At 39.1% G+C, this 22,142-nt stretch overlaps 1 protein-coding gene across 3 annotated transcripts in view; it reads right to left on the minus strand.

The window, feature by feature from the left end:
• The window catches only part of POC1B (POC1 centriolar protein B), a 50,433-nt gene extending 50,047 nt beyond the window's left edge, over positions 1–386 (minus strand). For all 3 annotated transcript variants that reach the window (XR_011091453.1, XM_068667870.1, XM_068667878.1), the window contains exons 1-2: positions 222–386; positions 42–126 (exon numbers count right to left, since the gene is read on the minus strand). Coding sequence is in view for 2 of the 3 variants with exons in the window: in XM_068667870.1 (XP_068523971.1) it covers positions 42–126; positions 222–236 (100 nt within the window). In the remaining variant the exon portion in view is untranslated. The remainder of the gene's footprint in view (positions 1–41; positions 127–221) is intronic.
• Between the last annotated feature and the right edge of the window lie 21,756 nt (positions 387–22,142).

The raw sequence follows: 22,142 nt of genomic DNA on the forward strand, positions 1-22,142 counted from the left end.
ACCCGGACCCGGAACGGCCCTGCCCGGCCCCGGGCACTCACCCAGCCCCGCCGTGTCCGCGCTGAAGCTGACGCCCGTCACCGCCGCCCGGTGGCCTCGCAGGGGACGGAGCAGCACCGGGTCCTCCTGGGGGACAAGGGGCGCACCGTCAGCCGCTGTTATCCACCTCCCCCCCCGGCAGCCCCTCGCCCTCCTCCCCCGGCTGCCGGCCCCTTCCTTACCAGCGCGGAGGCCATGGGCGCAGCGGGCCCTCCGCACCCCCCCCCCCCTCGGCCTCCCGAGCGCCGCCGGTTCGAGCCCCGCGTCCCTCGGTCCGCCCATTGCCGGCCGGGGCGGGGCCGCCCCCCGGCAGCGCGGCCAGGCTCGGGCCCGCCTGCACCAACGGCTGCGGGGAGGCGCCGCCAGCCCACGGCGGTGTCGGAGGGGCAGGGAGGCGGCTGGCGACCGGGGGATGGGGCCCAAGGCCGGGGGTTTGGCCAGCCCCATGCTCCGTCTGGCTCAGGGAGCAGGGTGCTGCAGCCCCGAAGTGCGAGGGGCAGGGTGTCGCATTTGGGGGCTTACTGCCAGGGAGCACGCACAGTTGTTTTTCAACAAAATCCCAGTTTATCCTCGCTCTAAGAGTGCCGTCCCTGGGCACCAGCCAGGAGCACAAGGGGAGGTGTCAAGAGGCAGGTTTTCTTGAGTAGCCACGCCGCTTTTTGTAGATTTCTGTCTAAATCTGCCAGTGCTTTTGTTTGCCTCTTCTTGAGGGCCCTTCAGGTGAGCTGGGGAGGAGGCAAAATCTTCAAAGTTAGTGGAAGGTGATGCCCCATCTTGCCTGGATCTCCTGACTTAAATTGATACACGACAACAGTGACTTTGAATTAAGCAGTCTTAAGTACTGTGGGCCTTGTCAGTTTCCTGTGCTTTCCTAACCTGTTAGTGCTTTCCAGATTTCCAAGTCAGGACTCATGGTTGTATCATACCCACTTTATACTTAAGCAGTCATTTAATGCTTTAAAAAAAGTACAGCTAGATTTTGTGTCGGTTTTTAAACTTAAAGTTTAGTGTTACTGTAGTGCTGTGAATGTTCATTCAGCCTCACAGAAAGCTGGGTAAGGGAACCAACCTCACTCAAAAGATAATGCTCCAAGAGCTATGTTAGGAGAAACTGACGTGACGATAATTAGCAAAAGGGAGGGCTCTACTAATAAAACTGTCATTCAATATGCAAGTGTTCACGAAGAGAGAATTTATGCTGCAATTACTTTTTTTTTTTTTTCTATCTAGGCTGCATTTTACAGAGTTTCATTTGACATTGAACTCAAACATCTATAGAATCAGGTTACTAATTAGGCCAACATGTAAGATTGGTCAGTTACAGAACACTTCTAAATCAATTGGGTTTAATCGTAAAATGCAGATTTAAAACAGTAATTTAAAAATGCTGAAGAAAGCAATATTATCACAAGATTATAAAAAGTTTCCATGAAGATCTTCTAACCAGTCCTTACATTGATATGCAGACTAATGATTTGCCTGTAGAGCTTCAGAATTAACAATTATTATTATTTTATTTTTTTTCAAAGAATAAGTGCTGGACAAGACACATTGACTTTAACTCAGACCTCCAGTTGTATGTCATTACTTGTTTCTGGTTTGGCATTGTTTTTTCCACACAGCTCACTCATCTCTCCCTTTGTGTTAGCTTCTATGACTGGTTATTGCAAAGTAAAAATGTAGCATTAAAAAAGTTTGTAATGATAAGACCTAAACATCCCATGTCCTACCATGTTGTAGGAACAGTGACTAAACTTTAGTTCACTTGATCTCCTTACCACTGTTGAACTCTTCCTGCCATTTTTCAATGTTTTTCCAACTATCCTGTTTCCTACGGTTTATTGACTATGAATAATGCCTCTCAGAAGGTATCAAATAGCTGAGCTACCTTTGGGAAGCAGTTTTTGTATCAGTTCAAATTGCTGTGTTCTGTTCTCTGAGAGAAATGACCTTCTGCTTCTGTTATTGTGTATTACAAGATCTCAGTTCTTCTGGTATCTTGTGTTCCTAAAGTGCCTTAAAACCCAATGGACAGGAGCACTTATTCATTTATTTACAACCTGAGATAAATGAGATTTCTTAGTCATACTGAATTGTTCTCCTTTTGCTGCCTTCACAGCTGGTACGTTTCCAGCAACTTAATATCCTTTACTCATTTTGGGGTGTTGTCAATAAACTGAAATCTGTACCTGCCCATAAAATTTCTGAAACAGTGCCAAGTGCTAGTCCGTTTGCTTTGTGGCTATGATTACTGAAAGGTGGGTGGGTATCACTATTTCTACAAAGCTCTGGAAGAATATTTCTCAAATTGTAGGGTTTACAAAGTTAATCTCTTCCTTGCTGCTTTCCCTCACGTGATGGCATTTTGAGGACTCACAGATGATTGTACGAAGCAAAGCAGTCCCTTGCTGCTGTTATATAATTAGCTATAATAATTGTAGTCGTAAGGCTGGCAGGTAATAGTTTTTATGCTGATTTCTTTTTTTTTTTTTCTTTTTCTCATTAGTATGCATAGATTTTATTTCTAGAATGATTTAGATTCTTGAAAGTTATTCCTCATAACTTAATATGAGTCGGCATTGTCTTTTTAAGGTTGAAAGTAACTGTTCTGTGATACACAAATGCAATCTGCGATAGTGGGTTGTTGCACGCTGTGATGGCAATGATAAATGGTGCATCAGAAAATATCTTCCAAACATAATGAACGCCTCAGCAGGCTGTTGTTTCAGCATCTGCAATATTTTTCTCAGATACTGAGTTAAGGTAACATGGATTTAAGCAGAAATTATATATATGGAGGAATATTTTAAGATTGCAACTCAAGGTTTGTGCGGGTTGTATGGTCACAGTAGGAAAAGAACTCATTAAAGTTCAGGGTGAATTCTAGGGCATGTAGACAAACTGAGTAACTCTTGTGTGTGTGTGTTACAATGCGTGCATAAATTACACCGATATATTATTTCTTAATGAAATAATTGAGGTAAGATAGCACATGTGCGCAGGGGACAGATTTAACATAGCAGCCCACCTAAAATTCAGTCATATCTAATAGGAGGACTTTATAACTTTAATGTTAATACAGAATTGGAATCTTATATCCTACTTTAAAATAGATCTGAACCCCCCAACTTTTATTCTGTGGAGTTGCATTGGCGGCAGCTGCATTAGCAGCAGAACCTTTGGGATGCTAGGAGAAGACCTTGGTCTTGGGTCTTTGGAAGAGGGGGGACACGAGGCCGTGGTGCGCCCTGGACACTAGAGGGGAGTGTGCGATCCATTTTGCCAGCGGGGTCGGTTCGTTGTTCAGCTGCTTGAAGGAGGAGAATGTGGTCTCAGGACGTGTAGATTTAATTATGCGCTGTCTTGCAGTTGCAGAACTGTTACACGTTCTGCCCCCTGCATGTTTCCAACCTCTAATACTGCCTTGTTTTCTGCTACCTTTTGAAATAAACATTGAGACTGTAAGTGACTTGTGGAGTACTGTTGGTTTGGAGGAATATTCTTACCAAAGTCTGTTTACCAACAACAGCTAGAATGGGGGAGAGGGGGAAGGACAGCAAGCCTGTATGTACACATTTGAAATGCAAGTATGATTCAAAAAATATGATTTAATCTAAGAAATGCAGACTTGAGGGACAACAGGAAGATACATGTTCAGGATGATGGAACAATTTATTTGAAGAAAGTCACATGAAAGTCTCAAAAATGTTTGTTGTTGTTGTTGTTATTGTTTGTTTGTTTGTTTTTCCTTTTTTTTTTTTTTTTCTTTTAGTGAGAAAACTTGGGTTTAGGTATATTTGGTTTGTATTCTTAGGCCCTGTACAAAAATAGCTATATTGTATTATTTCCATAGCCTTATGTATCAAATCAGTTGAATCTAAAAGAAATTAAGGTTTTATAAGTGACCCACAAGTGGGCCAAAAGTAAGTTGTGCAGTGTGTTTTAAGTATCAAAACGTGTACATGTATGAGAAGTTGAAGGAAAGTTCAGGAAGACTTCATGTTTTCACAACCACTGGAAAGGAGACATAAAAAATAGCTACACTTTATGCATTCATTGTTCTTCTGTCTGTTAACTCTTCCTAGGACTGCGTATCAGTGGAAATTAAGAGGTGCCTGAGTAGCACAAGATCTGTTTCCAGCCAGCATGCTTTCAGCTAGGAGGTAGCTGCAGCTCTTTCAAAATGCAGTACTCCTGGCAGACTGTTAGTCAGCTGGACTAAAAAGCTGAGGAACAAACACTACAGCTACAGAAACTGTAAGTTTTCTTTTCGTGAAAACGGATTGCTTTTTTTTTTTTTTTTGCTAGTAAATGCAAAAGGACTTATAGTCAGATGCATCAATTTTATGTCACAGCTTTCTCCTATTTGCAAAAAGAAGGTACTGAAGGAGAGGAGAAATGAGTGAAGTCCACATAACATAGTTCAATACACAGTAAAAAGCCTGATGAGGCTCTTATCAAAGCAGGGCACACATGGCAAATTACCCGGCACTTAAATATTACCAGCTTAAGAACATTTTGAAGAAATATTTTACATCCAATTCTGCTAATGAAGTACCTCAAGAATCCTATTAAGTTATTGAATATTGAATAGTCTGTATTCACTATAATCGGTGGCAGCCTCACATAGAGAGTTATGGAGTATTTTATATTTGTTAAGTCTATAATATATTTCACTGCTCTATTTCCAAATGCCTTACATAATCTCCAACATTAGTCTTTTTTAATGCAAAGGATTTTCAGCTTTCTGAATTGCACTGATTATAGCTATTGTCTTCACCAAAACACTGGTTGGATTCTTTTATTTTAGCAAATAGACAAGATGGATATTACATGCAAATCACATGTATTTCTAATTAGAAATTTAAAGAGATTTATATTTCTGGAACTATATAGTGGGATGGATTAAAATGTTAAAAGGCTTGCTTCCTTAAATAATTAGTTTTATGTCTGTGTAGATTGATGAAAATTGGCAACAAATTTATATTTAGTCAAATGGCTTTGTGGAATGTCATTGACTCTTCAAGCATGGCAAGAGGGCAAGAACATGTAATAGTGACTTGCTTAGGCACAGTATAGATATACAGTAATATAGAAGCGATTTTAAATATTGGGCACTAGCTTGCAGCTGATAGATTTTTAAGATTTTTGCTTTTCCGGCAAACATAGTATTCCTACTGAAGGATAATTAACAGAACTTAAGGTGCCTGAAGGGAGATGTGTAAAGGCAAATAGTATAATTTTAAAACAGTACTGTAAATAAAATAGCTATGTAGATCAAAAGCTGAGTGACAGTTGCTGGGCCAAAGAATTTGTCTTAAAGTCATTAGAATTTGCATAAAAATGGGCATGTTATTCAGTGAGTTCTTTGGTTTGTCCCTTTTAATTAGACACTTTTGTATAAAGGATATGTATTTTTGTAATGACTTCAGGGATTAAATTCCTTAATTGGAGAGAACCCTTAGAGAATTCCTTAATAGGGAGAATCCTAAGTACCCAAAAGCACAGTAAAGATAACTCACGAAATAATATGCAGTTGAAGCATGCAGTGAGCTGCATGTAAACCTGCCTTAGTATTATCTTCAATGTTAGATTACAAGTCATAGACTCTATAGTGTATGTATATTGTTTGGATTTATGAGAATGTTTGCAGCAACTGATTATTTTCTGATAATGAGATTGTTCTGACTAGAGGAATTTTCTGGGCTAATCCTATTATGGTGCTTTATTGCAATGACATCATTACCTGTATACCGCACGCAATTCTAAATTTAAAGAAAATCTCCCTCTGTCTTTTCTTTTTGTAATATTTTAGGATGATCAATACCAGTAATGTCTGCTGTGCTGCCATTAACATTGGTATGTTGGTAAATAGATTTTTGATTGCATTTACCTTTCCTAAAAATAAGTAAAGCAGCTATTTTTTAAATTGATGCGTGGTATGATAGTCGTTTGCCATTGCATACAATGCCTGAGAAACTGGCTTATTCCAAAATTCAATGTGTTGGAACCAAATTAGCTTAGCAAACTGTCTGGTATGGGGTGTTTCAAATCAGCAGCTATTAATGTGTGTTATTAGGTTCTTGTGGGCATTGATATTTTGAAGAAGTTAGTATAATGCAGCAAAGGTTAGAACAAATTTATTGATGCTTTGGCAGATGCTGCATAGAGCGGTGTTTGCAGAGTATCTCCATTTAGTACAGCTTGACAATAGCATCATCTAGTGTAACATGGATATTAACTGCAAGAGTGAGTTGACGATAACTGATGAACTGTTGTGTGGAGATACCTAGCTTGGTGAAGTGTCTGCTTATTTATGCATCACAAGGCAACAATATACCTAAAGAAACTAATAAGGAGAATAAACTAGGAAATGGAATACACAGGACAAAGAGAAACTACAATAAATTTAACTGAAGATAAGCTTTTTGATCTGTCACTTACTCAATTGTAGTAGCTTTTGTTGAAGTCCAAACTCTCTGAAACCAAATTCTGATCTAGCTGCCTAATTTTTGAATAACAGACAGCAATAAATTTATTTTCTGGGTGCTAAGGATGAACTTGTAACGTAACAGAATTCATATTAGCAGGTTGTTCATGGGGTTTATTTTAAACCAGACTTTGCTAAAACAAGATGGGTGAAGTTTTCAACATTTAAAATGAAGACATAAAGAATATAAGGAGTGATAAAACCTTAATGCACCATGCTTGACTAATTATTTCAAAAGGAAAGAATTCTGTATGCATTGGATTTAACCAGAAAATGTAGAAAAGCACCTGTTCTTGACACCTACAATTGCAAATGATCAGAGTATTTCATGAACCCAGAAAGTTGTTAGAAACATTTTTTTAAACATACAATTTTCCCCTTGTACATAGATGAACAACTAAGTTATGAGACAAACATAAGGAATTGAATGCAAGATGTTCAGATCTGAAGGCTGTGTAAAAATCCAGAGAGCCAGTGAGGGTGGCTAGCTGATGATATGTCAGTGAAGACCAAAGACAAGCATGTGGTGGTGTTTTTTTTTTCCTAAACTTGAAGGAACAAAACAAAAGGGTGGTAATCTGGTGCTGGTACATAGGTGGTACTTTAGGCTTTGGGGAACTTATGTGGGACTGTATGAAAAAATAGTAGATGTGTATATTATAGCTAAGGTAATCAGATACTTCATATTAATTTGGTGCTTTTTATTCAGAGATTGCCAAATATTTTTCTAGTTCTACTAGTCATTTATTCTATAAGTAGAAATCTACTTGCTTTTGAATTTTTCCAGAGTTGCACACAGTGGTGAACACTTTAAAAACTGCTGTTAGAAAGGCACATTCCAAGGAAGCTAATTTTATGGGAAATTGTCATAGAATCAGAGACAGAATTAATGTCTGACTCCAGATTCTTATTTCAGTGCTCCAAGAAATTGTGCCCCTAGGGAATAGAAATAAAATTTTAAGAGCCATTTTTAATTAAGGCTACTGGTTAAAATTACCTGTATCAGAGCATAACATGATCTTACTTAGCTAATGGCATTTTCTGTTCAATAACCCTGATGTTATTTCCAATTTGACCTCTGTTTTGTGTCATATCTTCTTCAGATGTTATTTCTTGTTGCTTATTCTTTACATTTTGTTAAGTTTAAGACAGAAATAATCACTTCTGGCATGTTAGGTGGTTAAATTTTGCATCAGTAGGACTATATTTGAGAATGTCTGTAGCTTTTGTTTTCCACTAGCCACTTATTTTTTGTTTTGTGTTATCAGAGTTATATGGAAGAACAAGGGAACGGCTGTTTCTGCGTTTCTTGCATTGGCTTGGATATTTGCCTGAAATATACAAGGTCAAAATAATTGAACCCTATATTATAGTCAGTTTATAGCAAGAGACATGAGGTATGTATACAGTACTTGGATTCACAGTATGTTTTAGTACTGAGTCAGAACTCACAATTTGTTTTAAATACTTCTTGCTTACGTTGGTAAGTTCTAAATTTGGTTTAAGTGTCTCTTAGCTGAGGCTGAAGCTTAATGCACAGTCCAGTATCATCAAGGTATGTCAAGGTTTGTGAAAATTTCTTCATCTGATGAAACTGCCTTCTATTCAATATGTGCAATAGACAGTGTGGAATTTGCCCAATAACCTTGAATTAGCCCTTTTTATTTCATTTACTTCCTGTCATGTTGTGCCAAAATATGATCTTTTCATAAAGGTTCTCCCTGCCCTCCCTGCATTTTGACTGGGTAAGAACACCTCTGAAATACCAGGTTCCACCATCTCCACAAATTTTTTCTTCATCTGATGTTCTTATTCTATCTGAGGTTGAGGACAGGCTCTGCTTTCTTTTCTGAGATGAAATTACTTTTTTATTTATATGGTTATTTTCACAGTTGCATTTAATAGCTTGCAGTTAATAAAGCACACTTTCTCCCTTTTTACTTACTGAATTTTACAGAAGTGACTCCTGCATTCATATTAGGGTGCTCGTCTGTGAAGGTGACTCTCTGTAGCATGCTTACAAAGGCAATTGCAGGTGTCTGTGCTGGCAAGTACTAGCATTTCAAAAAAAATCAATTCCTTGTTTCCCATGGGTAGATTATTTAGGTTGTAGATAATTATATCACAAGAGTAGAGATAGTTGAGCTAATTCTACACACGTCACCATTAGTTCATGTGCAAATCCCAGCAGGATCATTTTTGATAGTGTAATACTGGCAGTGCTCTGCTGCTTCTAAAACCAGCTTTGACTTGAAGAATTATAATCTTGCTGATTTTGTGATGAGTCAGACATCATGAAGTAGTAGAAGAAGCAGGTGAAGTGCTATACTATGATTGCTTTGCATCTTTTTTCCTCCAACTTACCTTCCATGTGGTTTGCGGGACACAGGCCTGTTGCACTGGAATGTCTATAGATGACGGTTCTGCTTCTATTCTTTTGTCAGAACCTGCATTGGAACCTGGCGCTTCTGGGTCTGACACAGGCAGCCAGAGTGTGACAGACCTGGCTTCACTCCTCTTGTTCTGCTGTGTAAATTTGCAAGTAATATCAGTAGCTTCAAAGTTCTCCTTCTTGTGTCATATCTGCCAGGTGGTGCTATATGCCTGGATTGTTACTCAGGTGAGTTTTACTGATGGCCTCACCTTTGACTGTGCTATCCATCCTGCATACAGCCTGAGTGTATAAGAAACAGTGAGTACCAGTAGAAGTGGGTGGCACAACAGGGAGACAAGGAAACACATGACTGTCTGTAGAGGAAGAAGGAAGGCAGTTTTAACATAGCTACATGCATAGACAAAGATGGAGTGAAGAAAGTCAAAGCTTAGCTTAGAACAAAGGATGGGTGTGAAAAGCAACAGGAAGGTCTTCTTTAAATATGTGGCAGCAAAAGGAAAAATAAGGAAATGTGTCCACAGCTCACTGGGACAAGGGACTCACTTACTGACAAAGGACATGAAAAGGTTTGAGGGACTTGATGCTTTTTATGGCAGTTTTCAGTCATGTTTTTCCTCCAGTTTCCCAAATCCTTAGCCTACTAGTAGTTTCTGGGGCAAAACATTATGCACAGAAGAGGATGGTACAGTTTGAGGGCACTTAAACTAATCAAAAATTAAGTCCATGGGACCAGACAAGATGCATCAGAGGGGGCTAAGGGAGCTGACTGATACTGTTGCCAGGCTGCTCACTCTCACCTTTGAAAGGCTGTGGTGGTCAAGGGATGTTGCTTTTGATCGGAGAAAAGCAAATGTCCCACCCAACTTCACAAGAGCAAAAAGAAGGTCTGGGGAATTACGGGCTGGTGAGTGAGACTGGAGCTGGTGAGGTTGTGGAGCTAGTCATCCTCAAGGCTGTTCCCAAGCGTCTGAAGGACAAGAAAGTGAGAACAGCCATCATGGATTTAGCAAGGGCAGATAACACCTGACTAACCTGATAGCCTTCTGTGGTTAAATGAGTGGCTATGCAGATGAAGGGAGAACAGCCGATGTGGCATACCTTGGCTTCAGCAAGATCATGTTCTTTTGACATGATCTCCTGTAGTATCCTTACACTCAGTAAGGCATGGTTTGATTAAGTAGATAATAAGGCACGTGGAAAACTGGTTGGACCATGAGGCTGAAAGTATGTTGATCACCAACAGTAAGTCCATCTGACAGCACGTTTGTAGACAATATCAAATTGAGTTGAGCAGTTAGTATGTTGAAAGACTGCAGAAACTTCAACAGACTGGGAAAGATGGGCAGATTGCACTTGACTTCACTGAACTTTGTGAGGTTGCTAAGACCTGCATCTGGGATGGTAGGACATGGAGTATCAGAACAAGTCCAGAGGAGGGCCACAACAAAGATGATCAAGGGGCTGGAGCACCTCTCCTACAAAGACAAGCTGAGGGAGACATATCAGTTGAGGTGTTAGCTAGGTTACAGCAGCAGTATGGGTAGTGTTTGGTCCATGCCATCTCTGTCTGATAGACGCACAAAATGGCCTTTGCCAGCTTTCTAACAGTACTGCAGGTGTGCACACTGGCTGGTTTAGGTAGGTACATAGTGCCTGTGTTGTGCATTTCAGCTTGGTCAAAAGATATGGTGTACTTTGTGTGGGAACCATAACACCTTTTCTGCTTGCCAGATGTCTTCTCTGTTCCTGCCCCTGTGAAAGTGATGACTATTTCGCTAGGAATCTGACCCATCACCTTAGGATCTTTAGTTATTGCTTCAGTAGCTGCTGCGCATCACATATTTGGACCTGTCTTCCTTTCAGCCACCCAAACAGCCCAGGCTTCTGGTCAGACTAACTGGTCCTGTCTGTTTACGAGAACTGTATGAATCTAGAAGAGCATGTGGTACCCCTTCTTGCTTCATTTGGTTTAACCAGTTGTGGCTATGAGGAAGGCTCATGTTATAAAGGAAGTCTGATTGAATTATTAAATACATAACTTACTATGATGTACTCATCTGTTTTAATAGCCCATGGTTATTTTTTTTTTTCTGCTGTTGATGGGGGGGGGGAGGGCAGGAAATGGTACTTACTTTACCTCCTGCCTTTTATAAGCTTGCTTATGTGCACTTACCAAGCAGGACTAGGGAAAAACACACATGAACATATATGAGTAAGCAGTAAAAGTACAACAGAAAAATGAATGTGAGTGCTTGAATCCAGTGACCAGAACTGCCAGGTACAAAGTATGAGAAATTATAATTAATGTTACTACAGAAACAAATGAGAAGAACCAGTATGCCCCTCTTGTTGGAAACTAAGGAACCGAATGGTGACTAAACACCTGCAGCTACAAGTGGAGAAAGGGAAGATAAAAAATAATAAGGAGAGATCACTGGGCCAATTGATTTTCTGAGTCCTTTACTACAGCTTAAAGTTCAACAGGTCTGTTTATAAGGGCAGAGATCAAGGAAAGTGGTATCCAGAGACATGGAAATGGAAACAAGAGAACACTCAGTTGGAGGGGTGGTGGTCTGCTGCACAGCTTGGTTCACATACCATATTTTATCAGTGGCATTGGTTTCTGAATTAGGAGAACTTGGTTCCACCCTTCCCTTGGGTTAGTCTCCTCTCATTAGAGGGATGGGAGTAAAGCAAAGTGTTTCTGACTAGCAGTGGCAACTGCTTGTTTTGGAACTGTTTCAGAGAAGATTGGGTCACATGAGAAAGAAGAAACCTTACATATTGTATTTTTGCCACTTCAGAGACAACCCTGAATGCTAACTGATCTGCCACTCTTTGTTGCTATCTCAGAACAGGCAAGGGACTTCTTAGTCTGGAGAAGGAAATGCTGCATCTTTACTTCCCTCCCCCAACCCCCCTTCTGTTGCAGCACTGGCTGCTTTGGCAGGCAGAACTTTCCAGCACGTCAGTTGGAAAAACCACAAGTAGTGACAGAACCACAGATGCTTCCTACTACAACCATTTAGATTTTCTCTAGAATATTACTTGCATGGCTGATGCATACAGAAAGATGCAGGGGAATACTAGTAGCTTATGATTAAACACTGTTCTATTTGCATTCCTGCATCAAGCATAAAAGCTTCCACCTTAAATGAAACATCTAGACACTAGTGTGATTCAAAGAGAGAGTGGTGTAATGATAGCTTGATAAATGCTGCTTATGAAATTATAAGTCTAACCCACAGGCCCTATTCCACTGATGAGGCATGTAAGTCTCATGAGTTATTCTGGGGGTAGAAAGTCCAAACTATAAATATCCCCTTCTACCCATTTTTAAAAAAAAAATCTCCCTTTCGTCTCCTGCAGGAAGGCTGTATAAATACCTGGTTTGATGTGTCAGATTGCTCTAAGACTTCTTGCAGGGGTACTAATAAAGTAAGACTTTTTTTGCTGATCTCAGCATAATGAATGCTTTTGTTTTAGAAAGACTTGAATAACTGAACAATCCCTGTACTCTGCAGAGGAGAAGAACAGAAGGTAGTATTTGCATAATATCACACAGAGAATGGAATCAGATAAAAATGTCCTTTGTTAAAACATGTTTGAGAGAAGTGGTCAGGTTCCCTGTAGCATTGTCATATTTAAAAAAAAAAAAAAAAGCCATTACTTGTGTTTTTATTAATCACTTTGAACACTTCTAATCACAAGGCATATAGACACAGCATACCCCAACTCCCCACCATAATACAGTTAGGCTTCTGTAAGGTGTTTTTCCATGGAAGTTAGTTTGCAGGTGTTGTGGAGGCTGGTCACAGCTGTGGGGCGGGTAAATAGGGCCTGTCAGTAGCAGACCAGATATGTAGCACATCAGTATCATCACAACCACCAAGCACTAAAGAGAAAACAGAAGTCAAATGGCCTTCCCTTTTGAAGTTAGAAAGGTTATCTCAGCATAGCAGCTTTTGCAGATTAAGTAGCAGGAATTGCACACACGTGGTATTTACTTAAATTGTCTGGTATTCCAGTCCTGTTACAGTCCCTCCAACCAATCATCACTTATGTGAAATCATACTGTGATCCACGTTGGTTGTCAAATTTCAGCATTCAGATTCACAGCATAGATCCAAATAGGTTCTCCTGTAAACCAAAATAAGATATAAAGGTACCTAAATGCTTAAGCAAAATTATGAACTGAAAGAGGGACACAGTTCATAACCCTCCTGGTGGTGGCCAGAGCTGGAGGAACTTATGTTACTTGCTATGCCTTTTCCAACCTGAATATTCATTCCTCTTGTTCCTCGCAAGCCTACCCTGTTATATAGAAGCATATGCTATCAGCTCGCTGCTTTGCCTCCCTTGGAAGTTTCTGCAGCCTTCTCACTGCTCATAATTTTCTTTCCCCTCACCTCTCCCATTTCCTCCACCTTTATGTTACTGGGGTATTAACCACAGAAGGAGCAGCCCCCATACAGCTGATAACATGAAAAGCATTTTTTGCAGCAGCAGTACAAGCTTCAGCAGCAGAAATTTAACCAAAAGACATTCTGGTGTGGTTCACCATGCTGTCACAGAAAGATGAAATAGCCCAACTGACAGGATACTGCAGGAAGAGAGGAACAGAGCAGAGAAGGTAACCCAAGCCAGCATCGTGGATTATGATCATTATCACCGCAGCGTTAAAGGATCGATTGCAACTTGATCAGCATCCCTCAGAAAAGGTAGAGAGCAGTTTGCTCAGAACAAGTAGAATTTCCAGAGAATGGTGCTGGGCAATGAATAAGGCTGGTTGTACAGGTATTTAGCAGGTTGCAACTTGTCCACACTTTCCAATGGAACAGCAAGAAATCCTCAACACCCAGACATCCTCCTCAATGAGTTTCTAAGCTAGTTTAAAAACTTGGAGATGTTAGAATAGCAACAAGCACTAACATGAAAAATAACATATATGCCTCCACCTTCATTCTTGTAAGTGGCTAAACCATTTTATTTGGCCAAACCATCTTATTTCACATCATTACTCTTCTGACTCAGAACAAACATCTTGAGCTGTGTAATTTTATTAGGGCAGTCAATAGTTGAATGCATTTCTCAATGAAAAAACAGATCATTGAGGACATTTAAGTTATAGTACAAATATCAGGCTTTGTATTACAGTGTCTGACATTACTCTGTCCCAGGTGCAGCACCCAGCACTTACATTTGTTGAAATTTATGCCACTGATGATTGTCCAATGTGCCAGTCTATCTAGATCCCTATGCAAGGCCTTTTATGTCTCCAGAGAGTCAGCAGCCCCTCCCAGTTTAGTACTGTCAGCAAACGTGCTAAGGGTACAGTCCACTCCTGCATCCAGATCATTGATAAAAATGTTGAACAGAACTGACTCTAATGTTTCAAGCTGGTTTATGAAAGCATACACAACTGTTTCAGTGGCTTGGTCTTCTGACAACAGTTAACCAGGATCAAGCATGGCTTTGGAAAACCCACACTGAGAGATCTAATGGCTGTGCTGATTGTCTTTGGGGACAGTAATAAAGCAAGTTGGTATGAAGTAGTATTCTCAGGTAGTATTTTATCAGCTCATGATCTTCATCCAATGGTTAGAAGTTTGCAGCACTTCTTCATTCCAGCAGAGAAAATGTTGATCTTAGCGATTAGTAGCAAGCTAACAATACGGTTGATATTCAGACTTGCACTGTCTTTAGTCATTTCATAGAGTTGAATCAATGAAGTTTAAAGCTGTAGCAAATGTATTCAGGTACTGACATGCCTGCAGAATGCTTGGCAACCGCTCCTAAGCTCAAAATAGTAATTCAGAATACTTTTAACCTCTCGTTATAGCATTTAGTTCATCTTTTATTGAAACACTAATACCTTTGAAATGAAATGCATAGCAATATACTGGCCTTACAGAAGAAAATTTAAGTGATTTCTGCACCATTGGAGAGCCAGAACACAGTATATTCAGATTTGGTGTTATAGGCAGTCCTCCCACATCTGCTAAACACATTCATTTTAAATCTTTTTTGGTTTCAGAAGCCTTTTCTTTTGTTATAAATAACACATTGCCATAGCAACTGTTTTGCAGAAACTCATCTATTTTTTCAATAGCTAGAATGTCAAATTTCTATTTGAATCATCTCACAACATTTGGTCAGTCAGCTAGTTTTACTATATGCCTTATACTTGGAAGATTTGACAGCATTTTTTCCTGTTCGTTCTTTAAGACCAGAACAGCAGCTTTGTAACATCAGGCATCCTACACATCCTACATTAGCATAAGATTATCTTCAGACTGCACTCATTTAAAATTTTGCATGTAAAGAGATGCACCAAGTTGATAAAACATTGAATTCTGCAATGGTGACAATGCATTTTTGTAATTTGAGGCAAAAGAGGGAGTATTTATATTCAGTCACGAAACTGATACTGCATTCTGTTTCACTTAGTTTCATAAAAACCTGTAAGAGAACCACCCTATGAACTAAGGAAAGGATGAGAGTCAGCTTCTCAATTCCATTTAAATTACAAACTTCTATTACTGAAAATGTATTTTTCAGTGTTCTCAATCCTTTCTTGTTGTTAAACAATAATATAGATTTTGTTAACTTTATGCAACTGCAGAAGAACCTTCTTTTTGAGAAACCAACATTTGAAATCAAAAAAGTAGCACAGCATCTTTGAGAAAAAGGAGCAACTTCTTGCAAGTATCCTGAGTAGACAGCAGTGAAACTACACAAATCAGTAAATAAAGCAGCTCTTTGTTTTCCTTAGAAGTAGGTACAGTTTTTATTCTTTATACACTTGGAAGATTTGAAAGAGCCAAATAACTGAGTGACAAATTATCTTCTTCCTTGAGAAACAGCTGCTTTCCACACAACTGCACAGTAGAGCTTTCTGGATATCACTTTTGAATCTGTGGGCTTTCCTACATATCACAGACTCATACCTCAAAGTATACCAAAGCATGTCTTGTTAGTATTTTGAAAAAAAAAAAAAAAAAAAAGGGCATAAGAGAAATTTAACAGATACCTACTGAAGACCATTTAAAAGTTGGATCATAGGACAATTCAGAGTGGAAGAAACCTCAGGAAGTCATCTAATCCAAACCCCTACTTAGAACAGTAGAACTTCTTGAAGTTTCATTCTTATTATTTCATGAAGCATCTTTCCTTTAATAATTGACAAGAAGAAAAGGCAATTTTCTTTTTTGACAAAAATTTTCTTTTTTGACAAAAAGAAAATTTTCCCTATTTAAGAGCTATTTTCTGCTGAATAGTCTTCTGACTGCATATATATATTAAAAAAAGGAATAAGTATTTAAATATCTAAAACAAAATATTATTTAACAACTACCCCTTTTCACAGCTCAGAATATTTTCCCAGACAACTGTCTGCAGAGCTGCATTGCAAACTAAGGAAGTGTGTGTGTGTGTGTGTGGGGGGGGGGGGGAAGAAGCAGGGATTAAACACCACACAAAGTCTACGTTGTTCAGCACTGAACTAACAACTAAGCTGTGTTATTTCTCATACAGATTTCTCTCTTAACACGAGGGGAAAACATCTTCAAGTCCTCTTTAAATTTCACTGGTCTTTGCTAAAATTCATTAGAAAGAAAAAAAACACAATGTATTTGAAGTTTCTTACAAGGAATCTTCACTCAAAACCGGTAACTTAAATCCTATCTATGACATTTAAAAACATCACTGCTGAAATCCTCAAGATCAGATGTTAGACTATATTCAGCTTGCTGGAGAACAACTCTAAAAACATGTCAGTAATATTATTTGCAGCAAGCTTTGTGTATACCTGCACTAGTCATAGATCAAAATTATTTTTATTTCATTTGGAAATAATAAAAAGATTATGAGAAAGAGCTGCTAGAAGAAAGGAAAAAAGTGCATGCTTCTATTTACTAAAAGGTGTTTCTGCAGAGGAAATAGTAACTACAAAACTACAAGGCTTTTTTTTTTTTTTCCCTAATGCACATATGCAATCCCATTTATTGTGCACATAATGCTCCTATCTTCCTATCTTTCCAAAAAAATACCAAAGCCACTTATATTCTAGACAATCTGGTTGCCTCGCCTGTAAAAAATCCTCTAGGATACCCAGCAGCCTGGCAAACATAACATATCGCTTCACATGGAGTAACTTAAAAGTCTGAAAGTCGTAGCATTTTAGATGAAAAGCAGAAGCAAGGTGGAGTTCCTTATACTTAATGATATCATTTTAGAAATACTTTTAAAATGGCATTGTCTTCCAGTACTGTAATCTGGAATTAATATATATATTTTTTTTTTAAAGGTAGAGGGATAGCTTTTTTCCCCATTAGAAAAACAACAACATAAATTTCATTTCAAAGTTTCAAAGCCCAGAAGACCAACCACCAGAATGGTTTAACTGGTTACTTAATGGATCAGGATTCCAAGATTCCCCTCTTGTCTTCACGTTTTAAGACATTAATTTTTGACCCTCCCAGTCAGTCATCCTTCAGAACATTTACAATAGCAGAGGATAGCAGAGGTGTCCAGAGCTCTTGCTACCACAGTAAGCATTACAGCAGGAAAACACTAGGAAGCCCATTTGTCATGTCAGTTTAGGGTACAAGCAGCAGTTCCTTTCTTGTTGTGGCTCAGCTCGGATAGTTCCAGTGACTGTTCTCTGATGGTTCCAGTGACTGTTTTCTTTGTTGAATTCCATCTGTTTACAAATAACATCCATGAGGCTAATGGGGAAACTTTGTAGAATTACACTTCTTGGTGATTGCATCAGTTGACAAGGGAAGACAGACTGATGTCATCTACTTGGACTTCTGTAAGGTTTTTGCCATGGTCCCACATGACATCCCAATCTCTAAATGGGAAAGATGGATTTGAAGGGTGGACCATCCAGTAGATAGGGAATTGGCTCAATGGTCGCACCCAGAGAGTGGTGGCCAATGGCTCCGTGTCCAGGTGGAGGCCAGTGACAAGTGGTGTCCCTCAGGGGTCTGTTGTGGGACCAGTGCTTTTCAATACCTTCATCAATGACATACACGATGGGGACTGAGTGCACCCTCAGCCAGTTTGCAGATGACACCAAACTGAGTGGTGCATTTGATGCCGAAGAAGGAAGGAACGTCATCCAAAGGGACTTGGACAGGCTGGAGGAGTGGGCCCATGTGAACTACATGAGATTCAACAAGTCCAAGTGCAAGATGCTGTACCTGGGTCAGGGCAATCCCAGACATAAGTACAGACTGAGAGAACTTGTTGAGAGCCGCCCTGTGGAGAGAGGCTTGTGGATTCTGGTGGATGAAAAACCTGGCATGAGCCAGCAGCGCATGCTTGCAGCCCAGAAGGTCAACTGCATCCTGGGCTAAATCAACAAAGGAGTGGCCAGTGGGCCGAGGGAGGTGATTGTTCTCCTCTATTCTGCCCTCAGGAGGCCCTACCTGGAGTTCTCTGTCGAGGTTTGGGGCCCCCAGCAAAAGAAAGATGTGGACCTGTTAGTGTGAATCCAGAGGAGGGCCATGAAAGGGGAGCAGGAGAAAGGGATAAGATACCAGGTTTTAGGTCTTGTCCACATTACTACTAGATGAATCAAAACGGTCCAGATGATTTGGTAAAAGGAAAAAAAGCTAGGAATTACTAATCGTTTTGGAAATTAAGATACTACAGAAAATGTTCTGGGGTATTTATTTTTTTTTTTTTATTTTTAACTATGATTTTAAAATGCTAGTTTAATAGCAGTGATTGTTATTCTAGTCCTTAATTAATTAGACTGTCATATGTCAGAAAAGACGTCAGAAAGAATACTGAGGCCCATGCACATGGCCAGGGAGTAAAGATATACCATCTCATCTAAAAAAGTGTTTTTCAGAAACTAAGTCCTAAAATAGCAATTCCAAGCTCCTTATTTTAAGCAATCTATGTATTCATGTATCCTTTGACAAGTCTTATGACAAGAATCTGCATGTTTTCATTTGATAATTTTGCAAGTTACCCCTAAAGTATGTTGCACAAAACTATATGCAATATCTGGTTAGCACAGACATCAGCCACATAGCTGCTTACCTTCAGGAGATGTTGAGACAAACTTAGGTTAAAACTAAAGATGCTTTATACCTACAAAGAGAAACCAATTTGGAGAAGAGGGGAAATGTCAATTTAAAGCTGTATTTGTAAAACTGAAATTGTTAAAAATAACTGATGCATCTTCTGGTGTTTATTTGTAGGGTTTTGTTTTTTTTTGTGTGTGTTTTTTTTTTGTTTTTTTTTTTTTTAACTATAATCAGAAGTTTTAGGAGGCTATTCACACAAAATTTAGAAGCATTTGAGCTATATGCTCTGTTTCTGTAAAAATCCTTAATACTATTAACAACCAAAAAATAAAAATAAAAAAACACTCCCATTTTCTATTTTTAGTTGTTCTGCAACAAAATTTGTCTACATTTCCAGTAAGTCTAGAAATACAGTAGACTAGAATAACTGAACTAGAGGGAATGAATGCTGCCTGAAGGAAACTTCACTTTAATTTTGAACTCAAGTTTGCTGACTAGGTTAAAGGCATGTCTCTTTTCCTAAGCTTAGGATTTATCATAGTTTTCAGTTTGTTTATAATGTGCTATATCCAAGTAAAAAAGGATGCGATTATTTTGAATACTTGGGTAGGCTAACTGTTTAATACTTACTTAATTTGGCTTGCATACAGAAAGGCAGTAAACTCAGTGGAATTTGATTCTTTTGAAGTCATTACATCCTTTTAAAGTGACACAAGCTCCTTTAAGCAAATAACTTCAGTGCTTTTGAACAACGTGCATATTCAGATACAGTACATCTATAATGATCTCACAGATTCTGCAAAGGGTTTTTGCCCAGGAAGTTAGATCATTCTGTTCACTTTCGTATAGTGAAAAAAAATACCTACTCATTCCCATGTCCTCCTTTTTAGACAAGGATGGAAAAAACATCCTCTCAGTGTGTATTCCAAAACCATGCTAATGCCAAGTATCACTCATGGTCACTCAAAGCTTTAAATAGGAAACACTAGTACTCACTTTGTGCCTTATCAACTATCAAAGCAAAGTTAAGATCGTGCCTTTGATGAGGAGGAGGAAGCCATAGAAGGCTTTTCTGTAAGACTATGATTGTACTTGCAGCCTTTCAGCATACTTCAGCTTCGTACCCTGGAAGAGAGGCATCTTAGGGAAGCAGATGAAAATATCAGAATACTGTTAAGATACTGCTAGCTTTGTGATGAATCAAAGGGTTACAGAATACATACTTGCATTTCAGTGAACAACTGCTGTTTTCTGGTTGGACTGTCCCTTGTCAGAACACCAGAATTTGATATGTCAGGTGATGTTTCAGTATTCTTAAGCACACACTTAAATCAAAAGTTCATTTTCCAGAAATCCCTTTGCTAGTATCCTACCAAGCTTGAATTCCTACCATCTTCCAGCAGGGGCATGCCAAAGAACCTTTTTCAGTTTAACGTTTTAAAATTATATATTTTTTTTAATATAAAAGGAGTCTTGTTGGATGAGTTTTACAGTGGAGTAGGGGATTAGAGGAATTCAGTAAATCTTGAATGGCTGAAAACAAATTATCATCTATCTTCTACAATACTGGGCATCCTTATGCACACTTTCTACAAATATATCCATAAGATTAACAAGCTATGAAGTGGCCATAAAATTGTACAGAGACACAGAACATAGTACACTGTTTCCTCCACAGAGGGCAACAGAAGTCTGCTTGCTTCCTTGCAGTTCTTAGTATTTTGAACAAACCATGTCACCCTTCTTGTTATTATATGATAATATATATTAATGCTACAAAGGTACTAAAAGCATAGGAGGCATATCTAATTTGCTTACCCTACTGAGGAATAGTCCCTGCTTTGCCAAATTTGCAGCATAAGTATCTCTTACTGTATTCTTATGCATTGCAACTAGAATGGTGTTGTCACTCCTAGTGAGTTACCTATTTCATGCTGCATTCTTTCAGGTATTTAAACCCATCCCATAAGCAAATCCTCATCTTAGGTCTTACTTTGAACAAAAAGGGCAAGTAGTACCTGTAGGAGGCTTTTGGATTAGACACCGTATAAGCCAACTCCTGGACAGATGCTGCAGTCTCCTGAAGAAGCTGGTTAGTTCTGTATACAGTCCAGGGGAGAAGGTAAGCAGGAGCAGCGCTCAGGCTCTTGGCTCTGACCCAGGTATTTTCATGACATGGCCCTGAATAAGCAGACCAGATCCATCTGAAGATAACTTTAAGTCGGAGCTAGACTCTCCATGCTGGTCAGGCTCATCCAACAAAGTTAAGGTATTTCAGTGAGGGCTTGGAATCTGTAGGATCAGAAGATATGCACTGCTTGGGGAAGGGGTGGAAAAAGCAGCTCTTTAGAACCAAGCATTTTGCATCATAAAAGCAGAACTGACGTTAAAACATTCTACTTTAATTTCTACAGGGCTTAATGTGATCTGGACCCTGCAGAAGCTGAACATATAAGGCCTCTGCAACAACTTCCCAATACAGTCAGACATACATTAGTTAACCTTTTATATTACATGTGCTTGTTCACTTTGAAACACACTGGAAAGCATCCTATTGTTCAAAAAAAGAAAAATAATCCCTGGGAGTGTCAGTTCATTTTTGGATGCTCACATTTGCTACAGACCCCAATCATTGGTTTGGCATTATGGCATTTGTATCCATTATTTTCTTCAGAATATTCCATGATGCAGCGCTTTCCTCTTCCTGTTAAGACCAATACAGAAAAAATGAATCCTCTTTATAACAGTTAAATTTTCATTCCCCTTCCCCCAAAACCAAGATTAGGTGTCCTACTTTTTGTCTTATACAGAAGTGTATTAGATATCCTACCCAAGGCACAGAATTCAAACAGAAGTCAGCCTAGAACTGTACTTAGATTAATGCTGGTATTTAGGTTAATGCTGGTATTGCTTGATCATAATACCATGTATACTGTAACTTCTTGAAAAGGAACAAGCTTAAAGTCATTGCTGTAAGAGCTGTTTTTATAGAATTAGCACGCATTTCAGGTTTAAATTAGTATTGTACTGACATTCAAGAATTTCAGTCCCCATACAGACTGAGATGAACAGCACATTTATTTATTTCAGTTACAAGAAAGACAAGTAAGTAAACCTTACAACCAGAAAGGCAATGACGGCCTCATTAGCTTAGTGATAACCATTTCATAAT

The sequence above is a fragment of the Anas acuta genome, chromosome 1 (genome assembly GCF_963932015.1).
Source record: "Anas acuta chromosome 1, bAnaAcu1.1, whole genome shotgun sequence".
Taxonomy (NCBI): Eukaryota; Metazoa; Chordata; class Aves; order Anseriformes; family Anatidae; genus Anas; species Anas acuta.